Source organism: Dipteris shenzhenensis, chromosome 10, assembly GCF_047967505.1.
Source record: "Dipteris shenzhenensis isolate YYH24624 ecotype China chromosome 10, Dip_SZ_1.0, whole genome shotgun sequence".
Taxonomy (NCBI): Eukaryota; Viridiplantae; Streptophyta; class Polypodiopsida; order Gleicheniales; family Dipteridaceae; genus Dipteris; species Dipteris shenzhenensis.
Window position 1 is genome coordinate 25,027,170 of NC_141605.1, and position 20,816 is coordinate 25,047,985.

The following is a 20,816-nucleotide window of genomic DNA, read 5'->3' on the forward strand; positions in this document are numbered from 1 at the left end:
AATCCAAATCTGATCAACGTATGAATTGGTTTTTAAAAGCACCCTTGTGTAGCAAATAGATTAATAGGGCTTGAAGCAATACCCGTGACAAGGTCAGTCACCATAATCTCCACTATGCTCGTTTCCTACAGGTTCAACTCAAAATGAGCATTCTAAACAAGTTCTATTACCTGCACCTAGCAGAGATTATCATCCAAACATAACTCGTTGCACATGTAAGTTCTCTGTAAGGATTATTATTTATGCTAGATGTACATTTCCAGTTTCTTAAAAGACACATTCCAATGCTATGGAAAATTAAACCAAGAATAGCAAAGGCTATCTCGTTAGAGAAAAAAACAAAAAGGGGGAGAGGGGGGGGGGGCTTCCATAGTAATGAAATACCAGCCAAACCTTTCATCCATATATAGCAAAGAGCTTGTTTTGGAAGACAAAATCCCAGACATCCATTAGACAATGTAGTGATCTAGCTTACTATGAAGGTCCTTATCGACCCTTGACAAGATGCCCCCTATGGACACTATGGACCCTATGGAGCACAAGTTTGATGGGACGCTATGGACCCTATGGACCACAAGTTTGATGGGTGCTTTGGATGAAAGTGTACAATGTAAAATTCATGGTGGTTGCATGCCTAAGCTATTGTGTGGGCGGTCTAGAGTGCCAAAGGTTTACATGAGGCATAATCCAGCTTATTATTTTTCTTTCTTTTTCATAAGAAAGAATTATATTAAGTATGAACAAAACCTGCAAGAGCAAAAGCTCAAGGTAGAAATACATCATGCAGTACATGAGAAAACACTCCTTAGAAGGAGGTAGAAAACAGCCAAGGTTGAAGCTGAAATGCCATCTGAACCCTATAGTAGTCTCACAGAAGAAAGGGGAGCTCTCCCATTCCCTAAAAAATATAGCTATCCTAGCAGAGGCTGCACGTGAGGACCCCTACATGGTCGCACAGATGGCCATCAAAGTATGTATAGTATCCGTCCATATGCTGGCCAAGGTACAAGAAGGGTGGACCTAGGATCCATCCAATGCCTCTGTGCCTTTGGTGCTCCAAATATGCCACGCTACAATACTCGCCCCAAAGATGCATGTATAGCTCTGAAGGGTGAAGCAGGAACGTCATCCAGAGAGCAGGGCTCAATTCAATAGCGTCGAATCGATAAAGCCCAAGATGAAGAAGGGGCAACCAATAAAGGTGCTGAAAATCTTGGCTATCCCAATCGAAATAATCCTGGCCTATCTGCAATCCCAAAGGCAATGCTGACTTGACTCCACAGCAAAAAGGCAACGAGGACAAGTATGGTCAGCTCTAAACCTAGATCTCCAAAGGTTCACTGCAATCCCGCCTTGAATAGAATGCCAAAAGAATAGAGTGATTTTTCTATTCCTGTGGGATTTCCAAAGTCTCCTCTAGAAGTTCTTCTGTATGTTAGCCGAAATCCCAAAATAATCCCAATTGGGTGCTCTTGAGGACCTCCGACCTCTACAGCTCAATTGCAATCTCCTGGCATTATTAACAATGTAAAGAAAGAAGGGAAGGCTCTTCTCTCAGTGCCCTTCATCTATCCATTCCCATTCCCAAGATCCCATTGTAGTTACTTTATGGGAACACCCCTAAAAAGCCACAATCTCCATGCTCTCAAGGTAACAAGACGTGGGTGAGTGTCTAAGTAGTACTTTGAGTCTGAGCCATGCTGCACCGATCCAACAATCCCGACTGGCTGAAATGGAATCTGTAATAAAACATCATCGATATGGACAGCTTGCCACCCGCAAGGACATCAAAGACCAAGGCATCCTCATCCGCACCATAGACCACAATAACCATACAGGAATGCCTACTCTCGTGAAGGTGCCCATCCAAGTGAAACACAAAATAGGCATTATCATCTGTTTCCATCCAATCCAATGGAATGGCTGCATCAATTTGCTGAATTCTGCCCACACTCCCTCTGAGATTGCTTACTAATTGAGCCTTACAGTCCTATATAAGCTTTTGAAAGCTTTCTAGGACCCCACTGTGGAGGCAAGACCCCTCTCCCACTTGGACCACTGCATATATATGTGAACACTCTGCCATGATCATCAAGTATATTGTCATTCCACATGATGGTCTGCCTATCTATTTCTTTATAAGAGGAAGGGAGAACTCTTTGAAGAGTACTCCTGAAGCTAACCCAAGCCTTCAAGACAGCCAAACCTATTGGCTGCTCTGCATAGCCAACTCAAAAGCCTCCCAAAATTAGAGATATTATCAAAGATGCTCCTGCGATGTACAAAGCCCATCCGAGTATCATGAATAAGATCTGGAAGCATGGACTGCAAACGTAGGCTGATTGCTTTAGCCAAGATTTTGTAACTAGTGCCGAAGAGAGTAATCGGTCTCCAATGAGACACTAAGTTCCTGCTGCCTCCTTTTGGAATAAGATGAATGAGACCCTCTGTGAGTGATTTAGACATCTCACCAGAGTCCAAAACGCCCTGCAGGGCTGAGGTAATGTGATCCCCAATCATATTCCAAAAAGTAATTAAAAAGGAGGGGATAAGCCCATCCGAACCCAAGCACTTGCTCTTATGAAGGGCAAGAAGAGTAGTTATGAACTCTATGTTGATGAAAGGTGCATCTAATGAGGCCCGTAGATCTGGCTTCATCAACATAGGAAAACACAGTCATACAACAAATCTAGCATCATCCCTGGAATATGTATCCGGATTTGCTGTCAAAGGGAGGCATAAAAATCTGTATGTGCATAACGGCATCAGGATCAGTCTGTAAAACCCGGTCTGAGTCAATAAGTTGTAGAAACAAGAATGGAGACGGATTGTGAACACAAGAGAACAAGAAGTGAACACAAGTGAACCCCAACTGAAATGCTCAACCAAATAAGTACTTGGCATATATAGTCCAAGTACTATAACACACTAAAACTCCAAAATAGACTAAGTCCTAGTCTATCCTACACCACCATATCATTGTATATATCTCTACAAACCCCCCTCAATGATATGGCTGAAGTACTTTGGAATGATGTCAAAAGTACTTAAAGTACCATGGTTGCACAAATTCATCCACATTGGATATAGCAACCTATGAGAGTACAAAAGAAAACAATGTCATTTTACAACCCTCCTTGACATTATTCGAATGTCTCATATCCCCAAGCCATATCCATGTCGTGTGAAGAGAGGCGCTGACAGGCTTTTAGTGAAGATATCTTGGAACAATATGTGAGATCAATGAAGCCATCTGTGATACAATCCCGTACATAATGATAGTGGTTTTCAATGTGTTTCATGCGAGCATGAAATATAGGATTGTTCCCAATAGCAATGCAACTTTGGCTGTCACAGAGGATCGGGGTTGCAGCACCATCTTGAGCATGATGCAAGTCATGCAAAAGCTTCCTTAACCACATACATTCCATAGTGGCTGAATTTGCAGCTTTGTATTCTACTTCACTGGAGGAGAGAGACACACGGTCTTGCTTCTTACTGAGCCACGAGATACACACAGAGCCCAATGAGAAGCAATAGCTGGAAGTGGGACTCCGATCATCGATGTCTCCTGACCAATCTGAGTCAGTGAAGCCACTCAAAGAAATCCCTATGCGCACCATATTTTATTATACTATTGCCACACATACAAGCACACACACATATTTATGCCTTTTACCTTGGTTAAATTTGTATCATTTGAAATTGGTGCATGAAAGGCCTACCTCGTAATTAGTGTTCTACCCAAAGTCAACTATAGTAAAGGTATGTTCATACTCTATGCCACAAGACATTAAGCTCCGATCTACTAATTGGAGGTTCATTCTTGTTCGTCTGATAGCAGGCTTTCCCCATAACTCGCAAATGGATTTAGTTGCTATGCTTATTCATGCTCCACTATCTAATATAGCAATAGAAATGAGCTTGTTGTGCTCAACTAGTAATGCAGTGTTGCCTGAGTCTTTTTCATTGTACTTGCCTGTGGACACGGTATCTACGCTGGCCAGTAGGGAAGACGAGTAAGATACTATACTTGAGTTCATGGGACAAGATACCATCTGGAGTATAATGCAACCCATAGGAAAGTGTACCATGTACATATCTGAGAACCCTCTTCATTGCATTCCAATGCGTGACTGTGAGACAATGCATGAACTGGCTAAGAAGCCCTCTTGCATAGGAAATGCCTGGCCGTGTGGAGCATAAGTAGATCAAACTACCAACCAACTGCCTGTACAATGTGCCATTAAACTTTTCAGCTATATCATGCTTACTCGGCTTAATTCCTTTTCCCAATGGAGTGGCCACATGCTTACAATTCTCCATCTTAAATTTCTGCAACAACCCCTTCGAAGATTTTGTCTGTGACATATAAATCCCCCCTTGGGTTTGCCAAAATTCAATGCCAAGACGGTAGTGTAAGAGGCCCAACTCTGTCATATCAAAAGTCTGCTGACACAAGACGGACTGCACTGCTGTAATTTGCTGCAAATTACTGCTAGTGAGTATGATGTCATCGACATAAAGCACAAACATGACCAAATCTGATTATTGTCGCAAAACATATAAGTTTGGCTCTGTATGAGTGTTGACAAAGCCCTAGGACAGCAAGAACTGATGTATCTTATGATACCATGCACAAGGCGCTTGCTTCAACCCATACAAGGATTTCCTACTTGCATACCTTGTGCTCTTGTCCCTGAACAACAAAACCCTAAGGCTTATGCACATAGACCTCCTCCTTGAGATCTTGATTGAGGAAGGTGGTCTTGATATCCATCTGGTACACACACTAACCATAAAATGCAGCAAGAGAGATGACCGAGCGAATGGTAGTCATCTTGGCCACCGAAGCAAATGTCTCCTCATAATCTACCCCCTCTTCTTGTGCATACCCCTTGGCAACTAAACGGGATTTGTACTTTTCAATTGTACCATCTGCATGATCATTTGGTGCCAACCATATTCTTGCCAATGGGCGCATCAACTAAATCTCATGTAGCACTCTTCTGAATGGATCTAATCTCAGCTTCCATGGCTTTTTGCCATGCTAGATTGCCTTGAGCATCCTCAAAGCGCTAAGGCTCAATTTCAGCTTCCATCACTTGGGTCATGAGAGCAAAATTCACTTGCTGCTTAGCATTATGAGTGCTGGCCCTAGTTCTCCCCAATACAGGCTGATCTTTAGCATCTGCAAGTGTCAACCTAGCCCATCTAGGAACTGAATTCTCAGCTGTCCCGTTGGGATAGCATTTGGAAGTGCATATGGAGTAACGTCCTTTGCATTCTAAGTGCAGGCCCTAGTTCTCCCCAATACAAGCTGATCTTTAGCATCTGCAAGTGTCAACCTAGCCCATCTAGGAACTGAATTCTCAGCTGTCCCACTGGGAATAGCATATGGACGTGCATATGGAGTAACATCCTTTGCACGGCGCTGATAATTCTTTCAAATATTGGGCTGTCCCTCCCCATGAGCTGACTGCAAATCTGAAACATTCGAGGGAAAAGAACCCTCAACATGTGGCAACCCTACTCGAGTCTAAGAGGTAGAGGGAACGTCGACTGGAGAACCCACGTCAACTGACCAACCCAAATCAGCATCATCCTCAAACTGAATGATGTCCAGAGGTGTATTATCATATGGAGGTAGCTCCCCCTCATCACTGATGGGCTGCATGCTATCATGCTCTGCAAAAAAAACATCCTTGCTTATGATTACTTTCTTTGTGGTTGTATCATAAAGCATAAAGCCTCGACTTTCAGTGCTATGCCCCACAAAGATGCATTTGATGCTCTTATCATCAAGCTTGGATCGATTCTCAGCTGGTACCAAAGCATATGCAACAGACCCAAACACTCTAAAATGATTCGCCTTGGGCTAGTACCAATAAAATGCCTCAAAAGGCCTCTTGTCAACCAATTCTTGTGTAGGGCATCGATTCTGAACATATGTGGCTGTAACAATTTCTTCACCCCAAAATGCATTTGACATTTTCTTAAATTTCAGCATATACCATGTCATCGCCATGAGAGTCTTGTTCTTCCTCTCTACAATTGGATTATGCTGAGGCATGTATGGCACTGTTTTGTGATGCTTTATCCGATGCTCTTTCAAGTACCCTTCAAAGGCATGTGAAGTATACTCTCTCCCATTGTCAGAATTAAGAGTTCCAATTCTAAAATTGGTTTGGTTCTCAGCCAATGCTTTGAACTCCTTAAACCAATTGAACACTTCAGATTTGCTTTTCATGAGAAAGAGCCAAGTAAACCTGGAGTCATCATCAATGAATCTGACAAAATACCCATACCCTCTATGGGTTGTGACATTCATTAGTCCACAAACATCACTATGCACAATCTGCAAAACCCTTTGTGCTCTTTCTGAACCTGGACCATCCTTTTGGAACAGTAGGCGATGCAAATTTCCAAGAGCACACGCTTCACACACCTCTTGAGTGGGCTGCTCTAGTTTTGGCAAACCTTCAACCATATTATGATTATGCAAATATGCCAAAGCTCTGTAATGTGCATGACCAAACTGTGAGAAGTGTAGCGAAAATGAACAGAAGAGAGAGACAGAGATAGCACGCTTCACACACACACACACACTAAGAAGGAGAGAAGGGAGAGAAAGAAAGAAAGAAAGAAATTTTATTAGAGTCTTCGGAAGACCGATGGGTCTATGAGACTCAAAGAAAACATGATACAAATCACAGTAAGGGTGGAGCTACTGAAACGAGCATCATCACCCGTGCTGAACCCTAAGTCTGATCATACATAATCAAATACATCTGGATGTAACAATGAAAAGAAAAGGACTGGAGCGGAGCGGAATCCTCCTTATGTCATGTCGCCCTAGCTGGTGCATAGCTGGTGATGGGACGCTAGCGCCCGTCAAGGGGTGCCGTGCGTCTCGGTCTCCTGGACGAGGCTCGACATAAGACCAGAGCCACCGTGACTCCCGTGGGACGTATCCTGGGTCTAAACAATGACGGGAGGTCCCCCAGAGTGATCTATGTGTCCCCTCGATGTCTCGTGTGTTGTGCTGCGATCGTCGGGTCGGGGTCTCTGTCACGTCTGCAGCTAGAGACTAGACGATCAATGTCACTCGACGGGAAGAACTCTATGATCTTGGTCTGAGAGGTGTTTGATGATGTGGCCAAGCCCCGTCACCTGAGTAAGTACTCTCTGTGTCGGACTCCCTCATGAATGAAGGCCGCGAGGCATCTTTGATCTGGGTAGGCAAGGAATCTGGAAAGGAGCCCGGAGCCGTCTCTGAAGAGGCACTGGCACAATATGCATAAGCGATGCTCCCTAGGAATCTCCTCTGCTCTGCCGCTCTCTATGCGGAGGCGGTGTGATGATACCCGAAACTGTCCGATGGAGATTCGTAGTGACTGAGGCATATGAAGCTTAGTGTACCCTGGTGGTGTGATGAATCCCTCCTCCAAAATATGAAGACAGTAATCTCTATAGAAACTCAGCTTTACTTAAAGCTCCCTCGGCTCCAACCAGGTCCTAAAGGTGTGTAGCTGCAGGAGATCCTCTCGAATGACCTGGTTGGTGTGTGGCCCAATCGGGATGGTGGGTGGGAGTACCGGAGGGGCATCTAAATTGTACTGAAAAGGAGGTATCCTATCGATGTGGAACCCTAGTCTCACAAACCATCTGTGAGTCCGTGCATACCAGCATCGCTCGTCTCCCTCTGCTGCCAACCTCATGGAGGAATTGAGAGCCAACCATGGCAACCTCTGTCTCCTTGATGTGCAGTCCCCATATGATATAACCCTGTGTAGATATGTGATGCTCTGAAAGGCTGCATCTAGCTGGAGTAGAGAAGCACCAAACTTGGCTTGAATGATGTGATGTGGTATAGACGGTTTCCCCCGGATCATCCGTGAGAGCATGAGGATCTCCAGGCGCTCCACCCGTGTCCACTCTATCTCTAACATGTCACGCCCCCAATAAGGGCTGGCTAGTCGGACCAAGGTGTCGAAGAGAAGAGCCTTGGTCCGAGGGTCCTAGAAGTGGGAGTGAAAGCATTGTCTCTCTAGCCAAGCCAGTGAGGCGTATCCCCTGCTTAGTTTGACCTCCATCACTGGTCTCATCGTGAAGATCAGGCCGAAGAAGATGACCCCCAAGTGAGTGTATGAGGATACGATCTCAACTAGTGACCCACCAAAAGTAAAAGTAACCTGCTTCTGTTGCATGTTTGCTTGAGAGGGGCTAAAGATCATGACCTTGGTCTTGCCAAGGTTGACCTCCAAATCATGGGATAAACAAAAAGCTTGCAGTGCATCCAGGTGTCGCTGGAGCCTCTCGGGTGTGGACGACAAGAGTGCCACGTCATCTGCATAAAGAAGAATCCTGATGATGATCCCAGCAAGTGAGTAACCGGTCCCTCCAAACGCCCCCATGAAAGTTTCAAGCTCATCGATGTAGAGGCCAAACAGGGTCAGTGATAAGGCACAACCCTGTTTGACCCCTATGGTACTCAGGATCTCATCTGTCCAACCTGCGCCTTTCCGAACTCGGCCTAAGACTCTCTCATACAGTGCCATCACTGCCCAGATGATCTCTTGATCAAATCCCAGGGTCTGTAGGCGTGTGATGAGACGAGCTCGAGGTACTGTGTCAAAGGCTTTGCGGAAATCCACAAAGCAACAATATACCCTCTTCTTCCGTGATCTGGCCTCCTCAATGACACTTCTGAGTGTGAGTATGTGATCCATAGTCCCATAATCTCGCCTGAAACCGGCCTAATCCTCTGCTCTGAGCTCTCTCATCTCTGCGAACAAGCTGACTGAGGCATCCAATACAGCTGCATAGATCTTGGACATCACATGTCCAATCATGATAAACCTGTAGTTACTCGGGTCCATGGGATCCCCTGCCTTGTGAATGGGGGTGATGGTGTTCAGTGTCCAGGTGCGGGGGAAGCCAAGGTAAACAGCGTCATTGAATAGCTTTGCTGAATCAGGGCTAATGTGTCGATCCCATATGCGATAAACTCAGTGCATAGCCCCTCGTGATCCTTAGCTCGGCCATTGTGCAGTTTCAATGTCGCGTCCTTGACTCCCCCTCTGGTGAACAACGTGTAAGTGGTGGGGCGAGGTGTGTGTATGAGATCTGGAGTGGGCTGGTGTGGGACATCATAAAGATGGTGTGCATACGTGTGCCAGATTCTCGTGTCGGTGAGGGGTGATGGGGATCTACGCTCAAGGAATCTCCGCCAAAAATCCTTAGAGTTGCTGCTGTACAAGATGTGCAGCAACTCCTCCTCATTTCGACGAAGAAATGCCTGCTTCTTCCGACGTACAAGACGTCGGTACTTGTGTACCGTGTCTCGTGTGCTCGGGAGGTGACATCCGGTTTCGAGTCAGAGCTGTCGGCGATAAGCCTTGCACTCCGCATCGTACCAATTGTTGCAGGGTACAAAACCAAGAGGTGGTGTTCTAGTGGACCGTGTGGTGTGGGGAAAGATTTGGAGGGCAGCCTCGTGGAGTGTGCGACTAATCAGGGCAGCACGGTCCTCTATGAGTGGTATGTGATCGATGTAGGTTAGGAGTCTATTTAGGCGTCCAGAGTAGGCCGGTGAGAGGCTGTGATCAAAGTGTATGTCGTGGTAGGTGTCGTGCTTCCTATGTGGTGTGTGTGGTGTGGCTAAGCGTGGGGTGGCGATAGTGAAGAATAGGTATGTGTGATCAGCTCCTAGAGGGAGTGGTGCTACGGTGAAGTCGGTGATACATGAAGTGAAGGTAGGGGATCCCATGATGTAATCTACTACACTAGTGTCCCCCCCCCCCGTGTGGGAAGCAAGTAAAACCACCTGAGGAGGACCATAGGTTGAGCCCGTTGTAGATGATGAGATCATGCATCGTGCCCAGATCAAGGAGCGCGTGTCCATATGGTGTAACAGGCCCGTGTTGGTCCAATGAGGTCCTGGTCATACCTGCTCCGTCTAGGTCCATGTCTGGTAGCATGATAGAGTTGTCTCGGAAGTCCAGTAGTGGTGCCTAGCGCGTGCTCGTCCTGGCGTTGAAGTCCCCAACGAGGAGAACTTCCCCGCGGGGTGAAAGCTCTCGGATATCGTGATGTAAGGGTGCATATAGCGATGTCTCACCCTCCTCTCGTGCCACTCTGGCAAAATGGGATGTGTCTAGCGGAAAGTAGCATATTGCTATGAAAAGGTCACGGGATTCTGTGCGTCGGATCCGGATCCACATGAATCGAGAGTGTGCGTCTTTCCTCTCAATGGAGATGGCTCCAACAAGGGAAGACCTGTACAATACTGCGACCCTGCCTAATCCTCGGACTCTTCCTGTATCCCTCGTCTCATCCCTGAAGGTTGACTCCCATGTGTAGCCACTGACTATTGGTAGTGGATGCTCTGTGCTCTGGTGTGTCTCCGTGTAAAAGACTATGTCTCGTCCTGTATAAGACTCCGAGAAGTTTCCTGGGTCTGACCATAAGGTACCATTACAGTTCCAAATGGTGCAGTCTAGGGTCTCGGAAACCTGAGTCTCATAGGCTCCGTACCCCTAGGAGGTACGGGTGGGAGCCCGACGGGTGTCGGTCAACAACCTACCATCTCGGACCACGGCCCATTTCCCCTCCTTGCGGACAACATCCCACTGCTGCAAAAGAACTCGTCGCTCCTCAATCTGTAGTGGTTGGGATGCTCTCGTAGAGAGGCTCGGCGTCGGAGTGTCACTAGTCGAGCATGTGAATCTCTGAAGCAAATGACTAGGGGCTGCTCTCGGTTGGGATCTCTCCCAACACGCCATGCTCCCTCTATGCCATGGTCGGGGACTCCCATGGTGGTGGTCACAAAGGTGATCGCCTCCTCCATGGGCGTCCTAGTGGTGCTGGTGCTGTCTCGCGTGATCCCTCGTATCCGGATGTTGAGGGCCTTCGAAGCCCTCTACTGCTGCTCTTGTATGGTGGCTGAAATAGTTGCCTTTACGGGCTCCCGTTTCGCCACGTCCACCCATCTAGTCGTCTCTGCCATAGCCGACTGTATCGTGGCTATCTATGCCTCCATCTCTGTGACTGGGGTCCCTCCAGGCGCTACTTTGAGGGTCCCAAGCTCCTCTCGAAGCTGTGTGATGTTGTGCCTGAGTCCCTGGATAAGGGTGCCCTACTCGTGTATAATGCGAGTGTATCGGGCCTGCTCCTGGGTGTAATGTGTCAGCTCTGTCTGACGGGCCCGGATGCTATGTATCTCAGCCAATAGGGAGTCCCAAGCATCTGGCATGGGCCTAAGATGTCCTGGTCCAGGTGGAAACTGGATCTCGAGAGGGATTGGAATGAAGGTGGGCTGCTGAGGTTGTACTAAGGGTGGGGACAGCATGATCTGGGCAGGGGAGTGATATGTAGGAGTAGCCAGGCCGGACGAGGTGATGAAGGGTGGCTGACTGAGAGGTAGAGGTGATACGAGGGGAAAGTACTGTGGAGCCGTGGCTAGTGGGGCCAGTGGTGAGGCTACTGGAGAGGAGACCTGTGAGGATGATGCAGGAGAGGGGGAGGAGAGAGGTGGCATAGATGATGAGGCGGATGATGGTGGTGAAATAGTGGTGGTAACCATAGAGGTCGAGGATGTGGTGAGTGGCATGGGCTTTGGGTGGGCCCCTTTCTTCTGGGCCACGGTGCTGTCCACTGTCAAACCGCTCCGGTTGCTGCGCTTGTTGAAGTCCTCCAAACTGAGTTGCTTTTGTGTTTTCGCCTTGTCACCGTTCCCCTTCCCCATCTCCACGCATATGCAGATTTGGATCAAAGGGTCTCCCGCCTAGTCTCCTGTCCTCATCCCCCTGTTCCCTTCATTATGGGGAAAACAGCAGTGGGCAAAGAAGGGATTGCAAGAGGTCGAAGCTGCTTTTTTTTTTTTTTTAAGTCAGAGCTGAGAGCGGGTTTTTTTCCTTCTTGGGAAAAAAGGGGGGGGGGGGGTAGGTAGCGGGGGGGTAGCAGAGGGGTAGCGAGGGGGTAGCGGAGGGGGTAGCGAGGGGGTAGCGGGGGGGTAGCAGAGGGGGTAGCGAGGGGTAGCGGGTGGGTAGCAGACGGGGTAGCGAGGGGTAGCGGAGGGGGTAGCGGGGGGTAGCAGACGGGGTAGGGAGGGGTAGCGGAGGGGGTAGCGGAGGGGGTTAGCGAGGGGGTAGCGGAGGAGGTTAGCGAGGGGGTAGCGGAGGGGATTAGCGAGGGGTAGCGGAGGGGGTAGCAGAGTTAGCGGGAGGGGGTAGCAGAGGTAGCGAGGGGGTAGCGAGGGGGGAATAGGAGAAATTCAAGTGATCTCTGGAGAAAACCACGAAAACAACAGGCTGCTTGAGAGCTCGGAACACACAGCTCAACAACCAATTGGAAGGGGAGCACAAGGGAGTGGAAGAACTGATCCACTACCCTGCTCCTTTGGTGCACAACAGGGCTGGCTCCGCTCTTCTTCCAGGCCCTCTAAGAGATGATAAAATGCTCAAGTGGCGGGGGCCTATAGATAGCTCCCCAGCCTCCAAGTCGGCCAGCAAGGAGATGGGCCACCGACCAACAGCCTACAGGGCCGACCCAACAGCCTAAAGGGACCGACCCACCGGCCTCCCTGTTGGAGGCATGTACTAGTACCAGTAGTTAGATTGTTGACCAAGTGTACCAATACCAAACCAGAGGAGTGTACCTAGCACCATTGGCCTGGGAGCAACATTTCCAGGTTTCCAGTGATCATGTTGAGGTGGTTCAAGCCACGCGGGGGACTTCTTTGACGATACCTGTGATGGGTCTTCAGCGGTGGAGCATCACACGACGGATTCCTCCAGTTGTTCCAGCGGCACACCTAGCTCCGTGGTGTCTCTATTCCATCCAAGAGCTGAGAGGGGGTGTTGGAGGTCAACATCTCCTGATGTCACCTAGAGAGAGGGCCTTGGGTGTGCCTTGCCCAGTGAGTGAGTCTAGGGTAGATGAGAGATGGCCAGTGTTGTGGGTGTGCCCACCCTTCTTCTGAGGCATAGGTAGAGTAGGGTTTGGCAGGATGCTCAGTGCGGGAGGGCGTGCTAGCCATGTGGAGACTGTTCAAGGCCTTCCTGAGGCCTGCTTTGTTGCTGCATGGCAGCCCCTATTAAGGCGCCTAGGGAGGCGCTTGTTGCAGGTCCCCTATGAGCAGGAGGGCAGAGGGTGGTTGGCTGGTACAGCTTCCTATGTAGGGCTAGGGGCAGTCGGCTGGTAGGCCCCCACTTTAGGGCCTTGTACAACCTGGAATAATAATCCAACTGACACTGCCTCCGGTGCAAGGTCTACTTCTTGCATGGGCACCTGTATCGCAGAGCTAGATAGCCCCTCTGAAGACCCCTCTCAAGTCCAAACTGGTACACTGTCACCAGATCGATTAACTTTAGTGCTCCAATAGCAATGGGCATATAACAGCTCCCAAGGATCAATCAACTGTGTCTGGGTTCCCGCACTGGCAATCTAGTGACCCATATGGATCTCCAACAGCATCAGGCAATAGCTGCAACGAAACACTAGGAGACCCCCTCTGGATTTGCCAAGTCATAACGTCCAAATAAAATACAAGAACATGTATACATAATCGAGAGCTGCTGCTCCTCCCCATGAAGCTGCTGCCCCTCCCTCACCCTCCTCCTTGCTAGCCCCCCCTCTCCCTTCCCCCCCTTGCTGCCCTCTCCATCGCTGCCCTCTCCCTCCCCCCCTCGCTGCCCTCTCCCCTCCCTCGCAGCCTTTTTTCTGCCCCTCCCTTCCCCCCGCTCGCTGCCCTCTCCTTCTCCCTCTCCCCTCCCTCGCAGCTCCTCTCCCTTCCCCCCCTTGCTGCCCTCTCCATCGCTGCCCTCTCCCTTCCCCCCTCGCTGCCCTCCCCTCCCTCGCAGCCCTCCTTCGCTGCCCCTCCCTTTCCCCCCTCGCTGCCCTCTCCCTCTCCCCTCACTGCCCTCTCTTGCTGCCCCTCACCCACCCGCCCTCTACCCCTCCTCCCCCTCGCTCTTGCTGCCCCCCCTCGCTCCTCCCTCTCTCTCCCCTGCCCCCTCCACTCCTCCCACCTGCCCCTGCCCTTCCCGCCACCCTCCTCCCTCTCGTCTGCTGCCCCTGCTTTCCCCCGCCCCCTCCCTCCCTCTCCCCCGCCCCCTCCTTTGCCCCCGATCGCTCCCCCCTCCCCCCCCCCCGCCTTCTGCCCTTGCCTTTTTCCTCCCCTCCCGGCCCCCCCCTTCGCCCCCCGCCCCCTCCTTCACCCCTTCCTACTTCGCGCCCCTCCCTCCCTCTCCTCCGCCCCCTTCCTAACCCTCTGTTACCTACCTGCAACTCACCTCCCTCTTCTATTTTCCCCTCTCCACTTTTCCTCCCCTTCTTGCGCCCTTGTTCCTGTTGGGGTAAAGGCACATTGCCACCCCTTTATTAAAGATATGACACCTATGACTGTCTTAAGACAGTCATAGGGTAAAAACCTAATCCTAATAAAACTTAAGAGTTTGTGGTGTGGCTTATCACTTCACACCCGCATCTTGAGTGTCACTCCTCTCTCTCTCCCTCTCCCCGTTGTTCTTCTCCACCTTTCCTTCTCCTTCAACTGGTATCAGAGCCAGCCTCTCTTCCCTCTCTACCCCTGCCTACCATATCCTCTACCCCCCTCGGGACTTGTGCCCTTGGCATAGTGCAAGCAGCTAGGGCTGCAGCACGGGACAGCAACACGGGGCGACGAGAGAGCAGCGCACACGTGGGCGCAGGCAGCGCGCGGGCAACAGCTGGGCATCAAGCCGATTCACGCCGTACAGTCGTGTACGGACGTACGACCGTCCGTACAACCGTACGGACACCGTACTGTCGACCGTACCGTACGGACCGCTGTACGAACTGCGACAGGGAGGTGCTTTTTCGATTGGGAGCAGCATCAGGAACTTAAAAATTTTTTTTTCGTACCCTGCACAAGTACACGAGCTGAAAGTACAACAGGTACAGCTAGTACAGCACTAGTACAACTGGTACAGCTGGAATACGAGTTGTGTGCAGCACGAGTGCAACTGAACGTGCATCTAGGCACGCAAGCCTAGGAAGCATTCGAGGAGGAAGAAGAAGAAAATCTCAAATTTCGAGAAAAGTACAGCAGGTACAGCAAGGAGATTTGGAATTTTCCCCAGGTGCATTGTATTGCGTGAAGTACAGCAAGTACTTTTCTTTTATTTCCCTCCTCTTTGGAGGAGGACTTGTGCACAGATATCGGAATTTATGCATTTGACAGAGGATATATGCTTTTACTGGGTTTGAATCTCAGTTTACGGGTGAGCAGATCATAGGGCTTTTGCCCGGCAGTTGATGCTTTGTATGCCTTGAGGTAGTGTGGTGCCAGAGTGCACACATTTGTCTCGATTTCCGCAGTGTGGAGGTGACATTTTCTTGCAGGTCACATTTCTTGTGCAACACTCAGAGAACCTCAGTTGAGCCACGCTTGGCCAGGGCGCATCGAGTTTACTCGGTCCCTAACTGTCCATCGTTGACAGTGCTCAAAAGGTTCCTCATTGAGTGTTTGTACGTTGGGATCTGTGTATGTCACCTCTACACAGGGCAGTATATGCATTACACTGTTAGTTGATTTTGTCAGAGAGATTTGCACATTGTATGCCTTATCCCTCATTGTTGAGGTTGTTTTTCACTTGGTACAGGTGTCAAATCAAGGGGCTTTTGCCCAGATTTTGCTTGAGAGCACTTGGGTTACTGTCAGAGATCTTAAGATGCCTTTTATCCCCTTGGCAGAAGGGTGATTGCTTGGGATTTATCCCATTTTCTGTTGCAGGTTTGTGACAGGCTGAAGTGTCTGGAGCTTTTTTTTTCAGTGAACAAAACAGTGTATGCCAAGTGGTTTATGCATATTAAATCAGAGCAATACCTCATCTGAGGTGGGAGAAGTGATCAAGACAGCAGTGTTTACAGCAGTGTTTTGTGCTTTGTCAGCTGATGATGCACTGTTAAAGCGCTTGAAGTGATCAAGACAGCAGTGTTTACAGCAGTGTTTTGTGCTTTGTCAGCTGATGATGCACTGTTAAAGCGCTTGTGGAACAGCTGCAGCATTCTGAAGTTACTGTTTTATGCCTATTTGAGCACGGTACAGTGTGTCAGAAGGTACAGTGACTGGAGGGAAATTTACTGTTTTGCTGCAGATCCTTTTGACAGTAAAAACAGCACTATTGTGAGTGCTTCTGGCTCTTGATAGAGCAGGTTTTTTCTGAGAAATCAGAACTTTATTCAGTCATTTTTTGACTTACAGGGAGTCAGGAACTTTCCTTATCTGATATGGCATCAGGGGGAAGTGATTCTTCAATTCTGAACATAAAGAAATTGGAAGGAGCACACAATTATGCATTATGGGCAGAACAGTGTTTGAATGTACTTCTGCTAAAGAAGATTTCTAAGCCCATAAGGGTGAAGGGTGTCAAGCCATCTGACATGGCAGATGATGAATGGGAAGAGCTTGATTTGTCCGCAAGGGCAGCTATCATGCTTACTATTTCTGATACTCTTGTGTTCAATGTTCAGGCTGAAAAGACCTCTTATGGCCTATGGCAAAGGCTAGCAGAGTTGTATGCCCAAAAGAGTTCAGCCAGTAAGGTTTATTGGTTGAAGAAGCTGGTTGATCTTCGCATGAAGGAAGGTACAACTATGACCTCACACTTGAGTGAGTTCAATGCCATCTTTACACAGCTGATTGCACAGGGTTTGAATCTTGATGAGGAGTTCAAGGCTACCTTCTTGTTGTGTACCCTCCCTGAGAGTTGGGACACTTTCAAGACCACCCTGTCAAATTCAAATGTCATTCTTATGTATGCTGATGTGGAGAGCTCTCTCCTTATGGAGGAGATGAGCAAGAAAAATAATATGGGCAGCAAGTCTTCAAATGCTTTGCAGGTACAGGATAGAGGCAGGACTCAGCAGAAGGGGAGATCTGCTAGTAAGTCCAAATCCCGCAGTCAGTCCCGTGGCAAAAAGGATATTGAATGCTTTTATTGTGGCAAGAAGGGACATGTGAAGTCTAAGTGCTTCAAGTTCATACGGGATCAGAAAGCCAAGAAGGCTGAAACAAAGGATGCAGGCAGTGGAAGCAAAGGCAAAGGCAAGGCCAAGGCAGATGACTTGGATGCAGTGAATGTTGCAGCAGAGGATAGTGACAGTGACAGACATGATGTTTTATGCTCTTCTGCTGTAATTGCACATACTTTGGTTATTGATGGCCATGACATGCACACCTGGCTCTTGGATTCAGGTGCTTCTTTTCATGTTACTCCTCATAGGGAGTGGTTTACTTCCTACACAGGTACTCATGGAGTTGTTCATCTTGGGAACAACTATGCATGTCAGATTGCAGGGATTGGCAGTATACAGATAGTATTCCCTGATGGACGCATATTTATGCTTGATGGTGTCCGCCATGTGCCGCAAATCAAGAAAAATCTGATTAGCACTGGCTTGTTGGATGACAGTGGTTACCACACCACATTTGGGGATTCCAAATGGGTGATTACTGATGGCCAGGTTGTAGTGGCTGAGGGTTATAAGAGTGATACCTTGTACCCTCTTTATGTTTCCAGTGTGGGTAATCATGTTGTTGCCATAACCGAGCTGCCAAAGGTTTCATTGTGGCATAGCCGGTTGGGACACATGTCTGTTAAAGGAATGCAAGAACTGTCACGTTTGGGTTATCTGCCGTCTCTTTCATTTTCAGATTTGCCTACTTGTGATCATTGCATATTTGGCAAGCATTCTATGACTCCTCATAAGAGGAGAACTCCCCAAAATAGAGCACCGCTTGATCTAGTGCACACTGATTTGTGTGAGATGCCACAGCTATCACTAGGGGGTGCAAAGTATTTCATTACTTTTATTGATGATGCCACACGCAAAGTGTGGGTCTATTTCTTGAAGCATAAGAGCGATGCCTTAGATGCTTTCAAGAAGTTTGTCGCTCAGGTTGAGAATCGGACAGGTCGCAGGCTGAAATGCCTCAGATCAGATAATGGGGGTGAGTATGTGTCACATGCTTTTGTACAGTTTTGTGAAGCTAAGGGCATTAAACAGGAACTCACAGCCCCTCATAATGCATCTCAAAATGGTGTAAGTGAGCGGATGAATCGAACTATTCAGGAGAAGGTTCGATGTATGTTGTCTTATGCTGGATTACCCCATGGCTTTTGGGCAGAAGCCGTGCAAACAGCAGTTCACATTATTAACAGGTCGCCAAACAAGGCTTTGGAGTTGAAAGTGCCAGAGGAGGTGTGGTCTGGCAAGCCACCTTCATATAAGCACTTACGTGTGTTTGGCTGCAAGTGCTTTGCTTATATACGCAAAGAACTGCGCACCAAACTGGAGCCAAAGTCTTTCAGATGCATCTTCATGGGTTATGGTGACGAAGGTGAAATGGGGTACAGGTTATGGGATCCCGTTAAACGGAAGATTATACGCAGCAATGATGTCATCTTTAAAGAGGATAGTGTACACAAGGAACCCGTGCAACCTGTGGAATACAGGAGGGTTATTTATGATGATGTTGGACAGCAAAGAATGCCCATTTATATGCAGCAGCAGGCTGCTGCAGATAACCCTGTTCAAGAGGGTATACAGGCTGAAAATCAGCCAGATAATTTTGCCAATGATGCACCACTGGATATGCCAGCAGATGGGGCTGTAGAACAGCCAGATATGGTGGTACAGCCACCCGTCATGCATGACGAACAGGCTGGACAGCAGCCTAATCCGGAACATTTTGTTAGGAGGAGCACCCGTGTACAACGGCCTCCTGCCAGGTTTGTTCCAGGAGCCAATAATGTGGCTGATTTTATCATGCTGACAGATTGTGGTGAGCCTTCCAGCTTCAAGGAAGCTATGGGAAGAACAGAGAAAAGGAAGTGGGAGAAAGCCATCCAGTCAGAAATGGACTCCCTACTTCAAAATGATACATGGGACTTGGTGCAGCTACCTGCAGGCAGAAAGGTTTTGCCATGCAAGTGGGTTTACAAAGTCAAAGTGGATTCAAATGCTTTACTGAGGTATAAGGCCAGATTGGTTGCCAAGGGATTTAAGCAGGAGAAAGGCATTGACTTTGATGAGATTTTTTCCCCTGTAGTCAAGATGACTACTTTGAGAGCAGTGTTAGCTCTTGTTGCTCATGAGGACATGGATTTATGTCAGATGGATGTGAAGACTGCTTTTCTTCACGGAGATCTCCATGATGAGATCTATATGAGTCAGCTAGAGGGATATGCTGTTAAAGGGAAAGAGCAGCTTGTGTGTAAGCTCAAGAGGAGCTTGTATGGACTCAAGCAGGCGCCAAGAGAATGGTACAAGAAGTTTGATGCCTTCATGCAGTCCCAAGGGTATCATAGGTGTGAGACCGATCATTGCTTGTACACCAAACGGGCAAAGGATGGCAATTTGATGCTACTCATTCTATATGTGGATGACATGCTAATTGCCAGTAAATCTCAGCATGAGATTAGTGCTTTGAAGAAACAACTGCATAAGTCTTTTGACATGAAAGACTTGGGTGATGCAAACCATATTCTTGGCATGCGGATTACTCGTGACAGGTTCAAGGGACTTTTGTTTCTGTCACAGAAGGAGTACATTGACAAAGTACTGCAGAGGTTTAAAATGGAGGGGGGGAAGTCTATTAGTACCCCGTTGCCTCCACATTTAAAACTCAGCAGTAAGGACAGCCCCAGATCAGATGATGATAAGGCTGAAATGGCCAAAGTTCCATATGCATCTGCAGTTGGTTCTTTGATGTATGCCATGGTTGCCACTCGTCCGGATATTGCTTTTGCGGTGGGAGTCATCAGCAGGTATATGGCAAATCCAGGCAAGCGGCACTGGGAAGTAGTGAAAGGTGTCTTGAGGTATCTCAAAGGTACCAAAGACTTGTGCATATGCTATGGTAGGCAAGATGCATTGGTGCATGGTTTTACAGATTCAGACTATGCATGGAATGCAGATAACCGGAAGTCTACTACCGGTTATATTTTCACATTTGCAGGAGGTGCTATATCATGGGTGTCTCGGTTGCAGAAATGCGTTGCACTGTCAACTACTGAAGCTGAATATGTTGCAGCCACTGAAGCTTGCAAGGAAGCAATATGGCTTACTCGGCTGGTGGGAGATTTGGGCATTACAGGAGATATGCCAGTTTTGCATTGTGATAGTCAAAGTGCTATCATGTTGGCAAAGAATCCGGTCTTTCATCAAAAGACCAAGCACATAGATGTGAAATATCATTTCATCAGGGAGGTACTGGAAGACAAGCGACTTGAGCTTGTGAAAGTGCATACTGATGATAATCCTGCAAATTTGCTCACTAAGAGCTTGCCTACAGAGCGGTTTGCACATTGCCGCCACATCATGGGATTAGGATGAGACCATTCTTATTTTATGGTCTTGTATACAGTAACTGTATATTGCTGTAATTTTTATTCTTTTCTCCCCTTTAGGCACATTGGCCTTTAGGTGGGAGGTTGTTGGGGTAAAGGCACATTGCCACCCCTTTATTAAAGATATGACACCTATGACTGTCTTAAGACAGTCATAGGGTAAAAACCTAATCCTAATAAAACTTAAAAGTTTGTGGTATGGCTTATCACTTCACACCCGCATCTTGAGTGTCACTCCTCTCTCTCTCCCTCTCCCCGTTGTTCTTCTCCACCTTTCCTTCTCCTTCAGTTCCAAGGCGTCCTGGGCAGCATTTCCACGGACAGAGTAATTACAGTGTTTGAATCGACCTTTTCACTTCGATCGGCGAATGGATCCCCATTCAGCCAATCTTCGTCCACCCCCACCGGCCGCAAGAA

At 48.2% G+C, this 20,816-nt stretch overlaps 1 protein-coding gene across 1 annotated transcript in view; it reads right to left on the minus strand.

Annotated features, from left to right (window-relative positions):
- LOC147897604 (pleckstrin homology (PH) domain-containing protein) overlaps positions 1–20,816 on the minus strand; it is a 185,759-nt gene that overhangs the window by 37,901 nt on the left and 127,042 nt on the right. Inside the window, exon 44 of the mRNA XM_087380060.1 lies at positions 83–125. Within this exon, the coding sequence (XP_087236186.1) occupies positions 83–125 (43 nt within the window). The remainder of the gene's footprint in view (positions 1–82; positions 126–20,816) is intronic.